Source organism: Hydra viridissima, unplaced genomic scaffold (assembly GCF_058129835.1).
Source record: "Hydra viridissima isolate aposymbiotic clone 2 unplaced genomic scaffold, HvirCarnegie_v1 scaffold_1, whole genome shotgun sequence".
NCBI lineage: Eukaryota > Metazoa > Cnidaria > Hydrozoa > Anthoathecata > Hydridae > Hydra > Hydra viridissima.
The window spans coordinates 29,220,536-29,235,727 of NW_028324300.1; the positions used below are offsets into that span (position 1 = coordinate 29,220,536).

At 30.4% G+C, this 15,192-nt stretch overlaps 1 protein-coding gene across 1 annotated transcript in view; it reads left to right on the forward strand.

Moving 5' to 3' along the window:
- Positions 1-15,192, forward strand: part of LOC149894382 (properdin-like) — a 39,851-nt gene that overhangs the window by 13,138 nt on the left and 11,521 nt on the right. The window contains exons 6-7 of the mRNA XM_090099837.1: positions 3,715-3,888; positions 6,555-6,725. Of these exons, the coding sequence (XP_089955963.1) occupies positions 3,715-3,888; positions 6,555-6,725 (345 nt within the window). The remainder of the gene's footprint in view (positions 1-3,714; positions 3,889-6,554; positions 6,726-15,192) is intronic.

Genomic DNA, 15,192 nt, shown 5'->3' on the forward strand with positions numbered 1-15,192 from the left:
TGTACTTTCTTGAGTTTCAAAATATAATGCGACTCATTTTACGACAGCAAAGAGGCCATTCAAAATTCTGCTTTTCCATTTGTTTACATCAGTGTAAACGCGAGATGCCGTAAGATATTTGCTAACAAGTCACTTAAGGCTTCTTCACAACGGTTTTTCGTTTGTATAAAGTTTATTGTGTCTAAAAGGTGGTTTTCGTAAACCCAAATTGCTCTTGATTTGATTGTATTGATTACACAATCATCAAGGTTGAAATTTCATTTTTCCTTTTTAATTTTGAAAACTGATATTAGTTAATTTAGAGTTGCCATCTTGTGAATCAGTTTTTGCCTCAATATCATTTCATTATATGGATTGCTCTAAGCATAGTTTTGCAAGATTTAAGTAAATCACCATACGATTTTTATTTTATCCAGGCAACTATTAGTTACTCTGTCCATCTCAAAGCGCAAATCGGCTACTAAAAAGAAGAGCAAGGTTAACTTATTCATACTGAACATATTGATTTGAATCAATCATAAAGTGTTCACATTAACATAGGGATGAAACAATAACTCCTCACATTTAGACCCATGACAAGCATGGCAACTTCTTTGTAGTTCTATGTGTAAAATGTGACTAGTTAGGGTACATTAGTTTTGCATTTCCACCTGTGAGTTCTGAAAAACCAGCCGGTGTTTTTGATGAAACAAAATTCTGAAATGTAATAAAAGATTCACAGTTTACTTACTCAAAGACTGACAAAAACAAAGAGCGTGTATATCTATTATCGATGTTTTCAAAAACCATTTCGGGAATGCAAATGAAGAAATTATGAAATCCATTTTTACATGGTAACGGGACACAGTAACGAAAAAAAGGTTGTCTCTGACATGAAGTAAAGTTTACATTTCAAGATTATCTCCCTTAGCTTCAATACACTTTGTTAAACTTAAGGAGGAAGCATGGAGGCTTGTGTTGAGCTTAAGGTTCCGCAGTCTTTTTGGTTTGGGAAGGGCAAGAATTACTTCTTAGAACTAAGTTATTCTTCCTCAGTGGGTTATAACTTCAGTGGTTCTCAAGTTCTTCTTAACGCATAATGGTTTATGCTCTATTATTCACAACATCAACAAAATAAAAGTAGTATCTTCTTACTTCTAAAAAAACGTGTATGTTCAATTGTTTTTGTTAATTTCCCCGTTTCTGCTGTTTTAGCTTTTATCTAAACGAATCTCTCCTTCCTCGTTTTATCATTAGTGGCAGAGCTTTCGCTGACTTTGCTTTAGCCAACTTTCTTATCATTTGTTTTCTTTTTTATATTTCTTTCAAACTTTCAGTTAATTTTTGAAAACTTTATTGTTTTCTTAATTTCGTTGACAATTTTTTTTCACTTGCACTAACGGCTACTTATCGTTTCCTTACTTGACAATATAAAGTCATCGTGCGTACATCTTTGTAAGACGCCTTTTTTATTATCTTCTTCTTTACATAACTACTTTATGAACTTCCATTATCATCAATTCATCTTTACTACAGCCGTTTTTGTGCAAGTGTGCGATGAACACAAGCTTCAGAAACATTTATAGTAACGATGCTTAAAATCCATTTTATTTTTGTTAAAACAATACGCACAAGCCTGAGAAACAACCGTTAGAACACAGTTTTGAATGGCTACTAACAAAAAGGCACCCATCTTTTATGGAGCCTATCTTTTGATAGAAAAAAATATATCAGTGAAACAACAAAGAGTGAATTGGCACATATAAATGCAAACTAAGAAGGGTTTATAATAGTCTCACCAAAACAAGGTGTCTAGCATTTCAACGCCATACTTGCGTCATTTTGAAGACAGTCTTTTCTAACGCCATACTTGCGTCATTTTGAACGCCTTCCTTGAGTCGTTTTCAACGGCATACTTGTGTTTTTTTCAACGCCATACTTGTTTCAGTTTCAACGCCATATTGTTTCAGTTTCAACGCCATATTGTTTCAGTTTCAACGCCATACTTGTGTCATTAAAAAGACAGTCTTTATAGAAATATCTCGTAATATCGGTTCATGAAAGATATTCTCATTTGGAACGCATTAACATAAAATTGAATTATTCTCGACAGCCATCTCAATGAACTTCTGACTCATTTTGTAAAGTATATGCTGAAAAAAATGAACTCTTTCACCGATATATTAAGATAATGCAGGAGAGCTACCAAGAGCAACGGGACATACATAAATATTTTGACAACTGTTGGGTGGAAACTGATCCCATGAATATGTTTTTTTAATAAAAACTTTGTTCTTTACTTTTTTTTTGGTCTTTGTATTATGCATACTTCTGAAATTCATATGTACCATTCTGCGACTATTGAAAGAGTATTTTCTGGTGCACATAAGACGAGGGCATAAAATTGGCAATTGTTGTTTTTCGATACTATACTTTCCGAGTCGAATGCACTCAAACTCCATAAATATCGTTAAGCTTTTCTCTGCTGAATACTTCAAATGTATTTTCTTTAGATAGATTGACCAAGGTAACTTTTTACTTGATATTTCTAATTTATGAACTAGTTGAACAAGTGTTTCTTCTAAAGCAATACCAGGTGTTTCATTCATTTACCCTTTACTTCTTAATTCAAAACTTGTTTAGCTTACAGTTCATGTCTACTCTGCGCGATGCTGTGAAACTTGACTGCAGATAAGCCCATTGTTCCTAAACTTAAGTTTAGATTTAGTCAATTAGAGAATGTTTCATCATCAGAAGAATAATTCGTGTCATGAGTATTATTTGAGAAATTGTTGCGGAATTTCGTTTTTGAATGAACACATTTATAAACCGGGTGTAAATTTTATGCCTTCATTTTTAGTCAGAGCAATTATGATGGATATTTGTAAGAAAAAAGATATAGATATATTTAACTTTGCTGCGCTACTAAAAAGAAAACAAAATTTTTTTCTTTTGAAAACTGATTATTAAATATGATTGCCTTTAGCATTTTTTTTTTTTACTTTTTTTTTTTTGTTATGTAAAAGGATCATAGCTTTTCGTAACAATATTCTTAAATGGTGTAAATAAAATTTGAAAGCAGGTGTAAATAAAATTTGAAAACCATATTTTCAAGTTTTATTTACACCTGCTTAATCAAACTTAATGACAGTTTTAAAAAATAAAAGCTTTTTTCATCTTTCAAACTAATGATCCCAAATACAGTTTCATGAACTGGTTTCTAAATTTAAATTCTTGTAGAACGTAGAATTCCAAAAGGAACAAAATTGATGGATTTTCATTTCAAAACTTTAATTATTTCAATAAATATCCATCCCTTTGAAGACAAAGAATGAAACTTAACAGCGATATGATTCTGAATTGCAGTTTTTGGAAGTATAAACAATTAAGTCTGCTTACAGAGACTGGCTACATTTTTATATAAGTTAAAGCTACTATTTGAGTAAAGAGCATCGAACATTTAGTCCAGCAGTCTTCTATTTCAAGCATCCTGCTAAACCAGCCCCTCTATAAACTAGTTTTCCATTCCATCGTTACCTCTCACTTAATAGCGTAGACACACTTGATCAACTAGCATCTGTTATTGCTGAATCTACTGTTGTAAAAATAGGTTGAATTGTTAGAAAGAAAGTTTTTAAATGCAAGACGATGTTGTAAGTTTAAGTTGGTATAATCCAATTTATCATTATCATTCACTAATCTATATAACTTATTTACTTTCATTTTATTACCCAGGCACTTACACAGATTGGGAAAACTGGAGTTCATGTTCAGAAACCTGTCAAAGCAATTTGAATGCTTCACCATCTCAATCTCGAGTAAGGCAATGCGTTGGAGATAATCTTGGAGGAGGTTGCACTGGAAATAACCAGCAATCAAGGAACTGTAACGAGCAGGTTCCATGTCCAGGTTTATTTTTTAGTTTTGTTTCAAAACTCTTTAAGTGGAAGCTAACATCATTTCATTTTTCGAAATCAAAAAAAAAAAAAAACAAATTTCAAAAGAGCTATAAATTTTTTGTAAATTCAATAAATTCGAAAAGTAAACCGTGGTAAACGGGTCCTACCCGATAATAGACGCGGTTACATTTTATTAAATGAGATTTTTGAACTTTTGTTCTCTTTTATTATTGAAGAAATTTGAAAACCGCACATTAATGTAAATTGTATTTTTTACTGAAAACTTTAAGTTTCAAGAAAAATAAAAGTAAATTATAAAAAACTGGCGTGTTTAAACTGAAGATAAGGTTAAAATCCATCGATTCTACTACACTTAAAAGAACAGTGAAAACAATGTTAAAATGATAATCTACATTCGTTCGCAAAAGATTCATCGTCGATGGCATTTTTATTTGGGAAAACATCTTTTTGTGTAACGGTGGTCACACATAACGTTTTAAAATGTTAACATATCATCATGAAACGTTTTTCTGCATTTACTGGATTTAATCATTTTTAGATGTTTATTACATATATCAACTTCATCACCAACTTTCAGTGATAGTTTACATTTTGGGGTTACTTAATTTGCTTTTGTGCAACTTTTATCACCCTTGTTTTTTTTTTGCTTTTTCTTGATCTTTCATCACTGCCGTTGTTCATTCATCACATGAAGAATGGTGTTATAGCTTTAGTAGGTAGATTGAAGTAGTAAGTAGAAGTAAGTAATAGATAGATTGAGGAATAGCTTGATTAGACGGTTTGCGTTATCTCTAATTTATCTTGATTAAAGTTGTTTTTATTTGATTAGAAAACATCAGCATGTTGAAATCCAGCCTATGCATGTAAACGAGTGAAAGCTTTGCTCCACTCAAACATTACGTTATTCAAAGGTGGAAAATCTTTTTCATCGAAGTTCTTGAAATTAGTTTTAGTGCAATCTCACTAACCTTTTTTACCATACCTAGTAAACGTACAATAGAGACCTGCGTCGAACGGTTACAAAATATATGAAGAGTGAACTGGAAGACACCGTAAACATAATTTATTATCTCAACGAACCTAAAGTTAATAATAAGTTATGTTAATAATCTATTTAACCAGAAAAACCATAGATGTTCATTTTTAGAATCATTTGAGAATATAAATCAATCCAGTACCAAGTTGTCGTTTTTTTAACATGTAAACACTTCGTTAACATCATATTAATAGCATGACAATGCCAATCGTCAGCTGTACAATCTTAAATCAAAAATAAAAGTTGGATTCTTTCAAAAACAAGTTAAAAAATACGTAAAACTGTTTATAATGGCAACGGCAGTTCACTGGAGCTGTTTTTTAACTTAAAAACAGCCCCAGTGAACCGTCGTTATTGTGATCATATTTTCCTCTAAACCAGAAAAAGTCCACCATCCAACACCAAGTAAGTTTTTAGATTAATCAGCGTAGCTCTTATCGTTTTGGTCTATTTTGTTATCATTATTTTATTTATTTGCCTCTGTATTTCAAGTTACGTATTTTTTAAAAGTATCGATCAAAGTTTTCACAACTCAAAAACTTTATGATCAAGATTTTCAAATATTAATTACACTTAAACATAATCACAGTGTATCCAAAAACGACAGTCAAGCACAATCTATTCCAAACAGGAGCTATCTTTATTGTTGACTAGGTTCAAGATGCCGTTCAACAAGAGGTAAAAATGTCATGCAAAAGACTTGGTAGCGTAGCATTCACAACTGATGCGTTGAGAAGCAGGAACTGGGATGCTTTTGTCTTTCACCACACATTTGATTAAATACGAGTTTCAGCGGAACGATTTTAAAGTGGGCTTAAGACTTTTCCAAGACAATTATACCAGAGTTCAAAGTTAGGCTAACTTCAAGAAGAAACGTACTGATTGTGTTTAAACGATCGGGGTTTCAATGCTAAGCTAGCTGTGGAATTAAGCACAGAGGTCCAAACTGAAAGGTTTATAACTGATTACACGATATAGCTAATTTCTGTAAAACAAACTTCAATGATTTTGTAACGGTGTACACTGACGGCCAACACTTGCTCTATTCTCGCGTAACATGCACCAAAATTCAGCATCAGAAATATTTAAACAAACCTTCATGCAAACATTCTTGAAGAATATTAATATCAAATTTCAACTTGTCAGTATTGGATTGGTTTAAAAACAAATTCAGTGATAGCAATTCAATCTTTTTAGGATTATCCTGTTACTCTCTGGGAAAAAATAAATAAAACTGTGAATTTAATTATTCTTTTAACAGTAATGTAAGAACTGAAGAGAGCAAAACTATATTTATAACCAGAAAACAAAAAAAATTGAAAAAAACTAAACATTCGAAAAACACGATAAACTTAGTCAAAACAAATATAAAATCAGGTCATAACCATCAAAATCAAGTTTGTCAAACTTTAGGAGATCAGTATAATTTCTCCTTCGCGTCTTGCGAGTTCAAATTGTTAAAATGTTTCATTTTCAAATCTGACAAATTTTAAACTTGAACTCGCGTGTTTACTACTATAGCACTTTAAATTTTACTTGCAACTTTGTGCAAATAATCTTTTTCTGACCTTTTCAACGCTCTTTTAAATTGTACATCTTTTTTAGTTGTTATATTTTAGGTTCTTGGGGAACGTGGACAGTGTGGGGTGTTTGCTCGGCAACCTGTCAAATGACTTCAACTCAACCCCAAAAGTCAAGATATCGATATTGCTCAGGAGGGACCTTTTCTCAACGCTGCGATGGTCAAAGAGAGACTGAAAGTCAGGCCTGCAATTCAGTGGTCTGTGAAGGTGCTCAACATATGTCCTTAATCTTATTTTGACATGTTAAATCTCTTATATATTTACTGATATATTGCTTTTTCTTCAGTTTACATTTATTTTTTAAAGTTTATATAATGCAATGTTTTAACAAGTTAACGCGTAATCATTTCGCAGAGTGTCTTTTAACTAGCTAATCAATGCCATATATATTTTGGAGAAGGAATGATTTTTTTAAACTATTCCATTTTACATTTGTTCAGTTTACAACATTGATAAGGCATTGCAATTTTTTAAAATATGCAAATTGTTAATTCTCATTTTTTACTCACCCATTTCTAAACTTTAGACATTAGCGGTGTCAAAAAGTAAAGGGGAATAGCTCTTGGTTTTCAATGTTCTTGGGATACTCTGTTCTTCATTGTTTATAGTTCTTTAATGTTATTCAGTCATCTTTTCTCGTCATTATTATCATTAATAAAGCCCTAACCAGTTACCTTATCATAACTAAAAACAATACTAAGAAAAGGAATTCCTCGCAATATCGCTAATAACTTTTATCTATATAAATGTTATGCTGTAATAGTTTTACTGGAAGTCGTCTATAAGTTGCACCGTTTTGAGTCCTCACAAATAATTTCGTAAAACTCCGTTTCAAACCTCTACTTATTTTGAAAAACAACATTATCTCAGACTTCTTTTTGTTTGTAATTTTGCGTTTAAAAAGAGAAATAATTATTTACTGAAAAGGATATCAAAATGGATTTTTCTTAATGATCATTGGAAAAGGTTTGTTAAATGACTTTGAAGAGTAGTTATCAACGATAAAAGTAAAAGCTTTAAATTATAAGAAGGGGTTGCTATTCCTGGTTAAACATATTTATTAATTTAAGAAGTTTATAATCAGTTCGGGGGTCTAGACTTTCTCAAAGATAAAAATTTGGTGAAGAAATTTGTCTTGTTTGGACGTTCCAACAGGATAATGGTCGAACCATTCTGCAAAATGTGCTATAGTTTGGTATTTGAAAAATTCTTTATTTTCAGTTACGGAACAAAAATCATAGCATTCAGATTCAAATCCGATTCATAATCTATGGAAGATTATTAATGACGAAAATTATAATGGAAAGTAAAAGAAGTACGGAGAATGGTAAAATCTCATGGTGTTCCATTTCTACCCGAGTTTTATGCTAACAGTCAGGTTCAATATCTATAAGATGTACCAAAATGAACAAAAATTATAAGTGTTCAACATGCTATTGAATAATAGAATTTTAACGATAAATGATAAATATGGTTTCAAATATTTAAATATGGAAAGGCTTTTATTTAGTGTAATTTATGTCCCATTGATCTTTATTATCAACTTAAATGTTAACTTTAATATCCAGTTTACATTCAATACAATTTTTAAAGATCTGAGAGTAAGCTTGTCTATGTTCATATTTTGAACTAATTTTTGATATACTAATTAAGTTGACTTTAAAAGATAATGATATTAAAAAAGAATAGACATTGGATTTATTTAGCAAATATACTATTTGTGACTATTAACAGGTTCTCTTAAACTAAGTGGTATATTTTAAATTATTTCTGTTAAAAATCATAATTCAATACCGCATGCAGCTTAATTACTTTTATTTTTTAGAATCTGCAAATCTGCACATGTAAGACTTTCTTTGTGAGAAGACTTTTCTTTCAATTATCCTTGTTATTTTAAAGTCCATAAATAAGAATACGGCCTTATTTCTTTTCATTATGTTGGTGAACTTTCCTGAAATAGGTTTTACCATATTGAAACATCTTAGAAATTGTTGAGCTTTTTCTTTATATGGTGAATTATGTTTTTAACATTGATAAGCATGAGTGTGAAGTTTTATTTAAACACTAAAATGTAAATAGAAGTATTTTAAGAGCTAAATAACCTACTTTAAAAGCTTTTATACTAGGCTAGATCACCTTGCTTATCATATTTTTCTCGAATGAGTAATACGTTAATATTTTTTTAATCTTTACCTAAAACTTACCGAGCTTCTTTTTGATTAAACCTAACGAGGATTGAGATTACATTACTTATCTGAAACTAATTTGTATTAAACAAAATATACTGTGACTTTCAAAAATATAAGGTTACTTAGATTTTTTATCGATTTTTAGCGACTTTATGTCCATGCTTTTTAAAAAGCAAAAGAAAAGAAGACAGATTTTTTAAAATTTTTTATTTGGATTATGTTGTATAACTAAAAATAAAACATTTTTACAATATCGATTTGCTACCAAATGCAATCAAGAAAGGAGAACCAGGTCAAAAAAACCCATAATAAAAAAATGTGTCAAAAGTAAAGGCTCAAGCTTTAATTCAGTATTTTGCAAGACCAAATATGTTTTTACGCAGGCTCGAATACGTTTGGCATATATTCAATCAGATGCACTCATAATTCCTTTGCAACTTAGTTTACAACTTTTTTTCAACGGTAAGTTTCAATTGCGCAACGCTTTCCTCATTCTCTCTTCATAATTTCTGATCCATCCATGACCCAATAATTTTGATGGGGTTCAGATCAGTTGATCGCGCTGGCAAGGGTAGCAGAGTAATATGTTACTTTTGAAAACACTCTTTCAGCGACTTGGCAGTATGCTACGTTGCGCCGTCCTGTTGGAAAATTCAGTTTTTGCGTCTTCCAAAAAATGATCTAGCAGTAAGTAAAAGCCTGTTTTACAAATTCTCTTTGTAATAATACTGGTTTATTCTCCCTGTATAAAAATTTTGAAAGCCTTTCCCCTAATAAGAAATATATCACCATTTACCTATCTTAGTACTGTTGGTACACAAGATCTTTCCTTATAATTCCTTAAACCTAATCTTTTAACAACCTTGATTTACGATTAACCACCTCAAAATTCGATTAATCGCTAAAGATGATGCTGTTACTGGCAGCAATATAACAGTGGATACCTTTTTTTATTTAAGGCACCTTATAACTGTGCTATAACTAGCACCAACGTAGTCAGTCTTATTACTAAACTCAGCTGACAGTTCTATGGAGCTTTTATTGCTTCTGGTGTGCCAGAACTAACCAATAGAAACACCTCTTGAAATACAAGTTTTGAGTTTGTTTGAAATTTGTATTGGTCGAAGCGAGTAAAAATTTTCAGAGTTAACGTTTAATTATTGACTTTACATTTTTAACACCTTTTTTTTGATTTTAGTACCAATATAATTTTTTTTTTACTTTTTTATTTTTTTATCTTTTTATATAGGTTGTGTTTGGAAATGAGATTTTTTTAAAAATTCTCTCTTCTTTCTTGTTATATTTATTTAAAATGCATGGAAATAGTTAAAGTAATCGCTAAAACATTGCCATATATTTTTGAAAGCAATTGTCGCATATATGAAATACGACAAAAATCAAGTTATTGAATAAAAGCAATATAATATTTTTTACAAAGTGAATAATTTAAACTTTATTACACTTAAATGCATTTTTATTTTAAGACATGATTAATTAATATAAATATAAATATAAAAAATTTTACAGTGTTATTAGGAATTTGCCATAACTATTAGTTTTAATGCTTTTGGTTTCTAGAGATTTTAGTTTTTGACTTTAGAAAAAGAAATTTCAAAATATTGTCTATTACTAAATTGATTTATTTCAATATCAGAAAAGTCTATATTATATGGGAATAAACCTCAATTCCTACTTGCAAAATTAAATATCAATTTTTATACGTAATACTTTTCATATCCATTCAGCTATTTATAAGTGATTTTAATATATCATAATTTAGGCGTTATTGCTATTTCTTGCTGATTTTTATTAGAAGTTAGACAAAAAAGGTATTTAAAAGGTATTAGAGGTTTTAGAGGAATTAAATAAAACACAAAGGTTTTTATACTTTAAATGTTTCAATTTTAACTCTAAATTAGCCTATTGATAATGCTGTTTAGTATATTTAAAATTTCTCTATGGCAGGATCAAGTATTTACGAAAACCTATTTTGCGTTAGCTTTCCTTTAAAATTAAAGTTTCGATTATTCTTTGATTTGTTTTTACATATTACTTCAGGCTCATATTTAAACGCCAATTGCAGACAAAAAACATCAGTAATTAAATGTAACTAGTGCTTGTTTGATAAATTCTTCATTTTTGAATAATTTGCCCTTTAAAAAGTTTTGTAAGTGCGTTAGCAAGGTAGTCGGAGAATGCTGCGTTCTGGAAAAGCGGTGGGTTAGAGAAAGTTATCCAGATTAGTTTTTAGAAATTTTTTGATGTGTCTTTAAAGCTTCATGTAGGCCCGCATTATAATGATGTTTTATAAAGTTCTTTCTATTAAGAACAACTTGACTATCCTTATTCTTTTTACTTAATTTAGTTGATACCCGTTTTGAATATTTCCACAATAATTCTATAATCCAAAACTTTCTGAAATGGTTTGCTGAGCTGAGTTAATCATCTTTGCGATCTCCTATGTTGTCAAAAAAGGATCCTGTTTCTGTAGCATTTCTTACCGTTGAAATTCGCATAAAATTCAGTGGCATAAATGAACTTTATCAGTCGCCATGGGTTCACTAACTCTTCACACACAAGACTAACGGGAATCAGTTTTATTTTACATTAAATACTACGTCAACATTTATTCAATTAAGAGATAAAGGCAGACGCACCTATGCGCCAAATAAACGTGTTTAACTGCCAAATCTAATTTTGATAAAAACGGACAGAACATTCTGGTAAACCTAATATCAGCAGAGCAACTTTTAAAACTAAACAGATTATGGTTCATAATATTATGTTACTTTTTATTATCAATAGTAATAAAGAGTAAAACAATCTTACGAACGTTTAAGTTAAAAGAGGTATAGGTAAATGGGTTCTATGGAATGGAATTTAGAGCTTGGGATTGAGGCTGATGATGTGGGGAATGCTTGGTTAGGAAAGGGCGAGGTTTAAGAATAGTTTGGTTAGGAATGGACAATTTTTAATTGTTAAAGGATTAAGGTTGTGTTTGCTGTCCTCAGTATATTTTTAAATACAGTATATTTTAATAAACATATTATTAGTATGTAGTGGTTAGAACTCTTTCATTCAATATGTTTATAAAAAAACAAAAAATACTCTCTTACTCCTCTTTCACGCTCGTTTAGTAGCACTGTTATACGCATGCGCAATTTTTACGAAAAACAGTCAACAATTTCAAAATGGCAACGGCTATTAGCAACGAACATAATTTTTCAATGGAAACCAAGTAATTGCATATTCTCCAACGTTAATAAATTTTTTTGTTGATAATTTAAATTAAATTTGTTAAACGATAACCCAGCTATAAATTAAAGCACTTAAAACAAGAGAAGGAACATCTGAACGTTCGCTAACATTTGTTTTTAAAAATGATGGCTAGTTAGCTACGCATCATTCGCTAACGCCTCATAATAAGATAGCGCTGTTTTGCTTTAAACAAACGATTTACTTCTATTACTTTAATGTAATATAGTATAAAAATGTATTCCATTCAGTAATAAACACAAAGAAGAAGAAGAAGAAGAAGAAGAAGAAGAAGAAGAAGAAGAAGAAGAAGAAGAAGAAGAAATATGCCTATTCACATACGAAGGTTTATTATTGACAAAGCTAATCCTTTAGAAGTCTACAGCAATATAGAATTTTTAAGGCGATTTATATTTTCAAAAAGAACCATTTTTATATTAGCTAATGATATTTTCAACTGCAACGTAAACAATCGAGGGTACCCACTTTCATCTGTGCGACAACTGGCTATTGCATTTCAATTTTAAGTTATTCCAAGTGTGTAGATATTCAAGAAATGGTATCAGGCAATGGTACCTTCTTATCGGAGATTTTATGTTGTTTTAAAAAAAAAACAATTTAAAACAACAACTAAAATAATCATATAGGGGAACCTGTTGCATTTTTGACCACGTCATGCCTTGAGTTACTTCGTCCTGTGGGCTTAAAATGATCATTTTGAAAGCGCATGAAGTGCTATTTGAAATATTACTCTATGGCGACTCTTCTTAACTTATTATTGTTGAGAATGATAACTACGTAATTATGTAATACAAATTACGTAAGTGCGTTCTTGTGGAACGCATTATAAAAAACGTGCATAAAAATAGGAAAGAAGGACTTTAAAAGAGATTAGAATTCGCGTTATATTAAAGTTGTATAAAAATATCATTATTGACTTATTTTAAAATAATATATATAATCAAACATATAAAAGGGTTATATTGCTTAAGCGGATCACAACAATTGGCGACGAAGATAAAAACATGGCAAAAGCAATTAGTAATTTACCAGGTATAGAACAATTTATTATAAACGAAAATGATACAACAAATATAGATAAACGCTGGGAAATATGGAGAGAAGATTTTGAGCTATATATATTGGCGACAGGAGTTACGCAAGAGGCGCAAAAAAAGGCATTATTGTTGCACTTAGCTGGAAAAGATATAAAAGAAATATACAAAACTCTAAAAGGAAACGATACTGATCAATACAATGCAATGTGTGAAAAACTCGATCAATATTTTAAACCAAAAAAAAAACATTACGTATGAACGATATATTTTTAAGAACATAAAACAAAATGAAGAGGAGAGTACTGTGAGCTTTGTTACTCGGTTAAGAAAACAAGCCGAATATTGTGCGTTTTCAGATGTCGCTGAGGCAGTAAAGGATCAATTTATATCGGAATGTCATTCTGTGAAACTCAAGCAAAAACTTCTCAAGGATAGAGAAATAAACATTGATAAATGTGTTGAAATTGGTCGCAACATGGAAATATCAAAACAACAAGCAAAAGAAATGTCAAATAAGAAAACAAATCAATCCACAGAGGAGATTGACGTGGTAGATCATTTTAAAAAATTAACTATTTCCAGAAGACAAAAACAAGCAACAGATTTAAAATCAGGAAGTAATCAAAGTGAAAATATAGGTAAAAGAGAAAATGACTTGTTATGTTTTCGATGTGGCGAAAAATATTTTATTGGACATCAAAAAGAGTGCAAAGCTAATGGGAAAACATGCTATAAATGTCAAAAGAAAAATCATTTAGCCATTTGTTGCAGAAGTTTTTCAAAAACACCTTACAGGACAATACAGCAAGTTAAAGAGATAAATAATAAAAACAAAAGTGAAAGCAGCTCAGAAAATGAATTAGAGGAAGCGCTTGCCCTAACATTTAGTTCAAAACAAAGAGGGCAATCCTATAAAACAAAATCAATAAATGTGCTGGTAGAAAATGTTATAATAAAAATGGTTATTGACTCAGGTTCTAGTGTGAATTTGATTGACAAAAACACTTTTGAAAGGATTAAAAACCACAATCCAAACTTATTACTAAAAAAATCATCAACAGTAATATTTCCCTATGCTTCAACGCCACTAAAGTTGATAGGTTGTTTAAAGGCTGAAATTGAAACAAAAAACAAAATAACTACCAACAAAATCTATGTTGTAAATAAAAATAATGCTGGAAATATTATGGGAATTGAAACAGCAAAGGAGCTGAATATTTTAAAAATTGATGAAAATGGAAACTTTATGCTCAACAAAGATAATGGTGTAAATACAGTGGCTAAATCAAATGAAACCAAGCAGCACTTTAATGTGTGTAAAAGTATTGATGATGAAATTAAATCTCCACTAAATCAAAAAGATAATAGTTTGCATTATTTTGATGCAAATTGTAAAGTGACTTTGAAATTCAAAAATGATTTGTTAAAGTTGATTGCAGATTATGAAGATATATTCAAAGGACATGGTAAGCTAAAAAAAACTTTCAATGCAAACTGCATGTAGATGAAAACATACAACCAATTGCACAAAATTTACGTCGCTATCCTTATCACCTTCGAAAAGATATTCGAGCAGAACTAAGGCGTCTTGAAGAGGCTGACATTATTGAAAAGGTTGAAGGACCGCAAGAATGGGTTAGTAATTTTGTAATTGTACCAAAAGCAAATAAAACGGTACGATTATGTCTTGATGCTAGAACCATCAACAAAGCAATTAAACGCGAAAGATACCCAATACCTACATTGAATTCCATAATAGATGAGATGTACGGTTCAAAAATATTTGCTAAGTTAGACATGAAAGAAGCTTATACTCAGTTAGAGTTAGATGCCGAGTCCAGAAAGATCACAAATTTTCAAACAGATGAGGGAGTTTATAGACACAAAAGATTAGTATATGGTATTAACAATTCATTCGAGATTTTTCAAAAAACAATGGAACAAAGTTATGGTAAAATAGATGGAGTAAAGTTTATTAGTGATGATATTATAATATATGCATCAAATGAACAAGATTTGTTAAGGAAGTTAGAATTATTGTTTATCAAAACACGTGCATTAGGTTTAAAGCTAAATAAAAAAAAGTGTATTTTTGCTCAAAAGAAGATAACATTTTTTGGTATTGAAATATCCAAAAATGGTATTAATCGTGATCCAAACAAATTAGAGGCT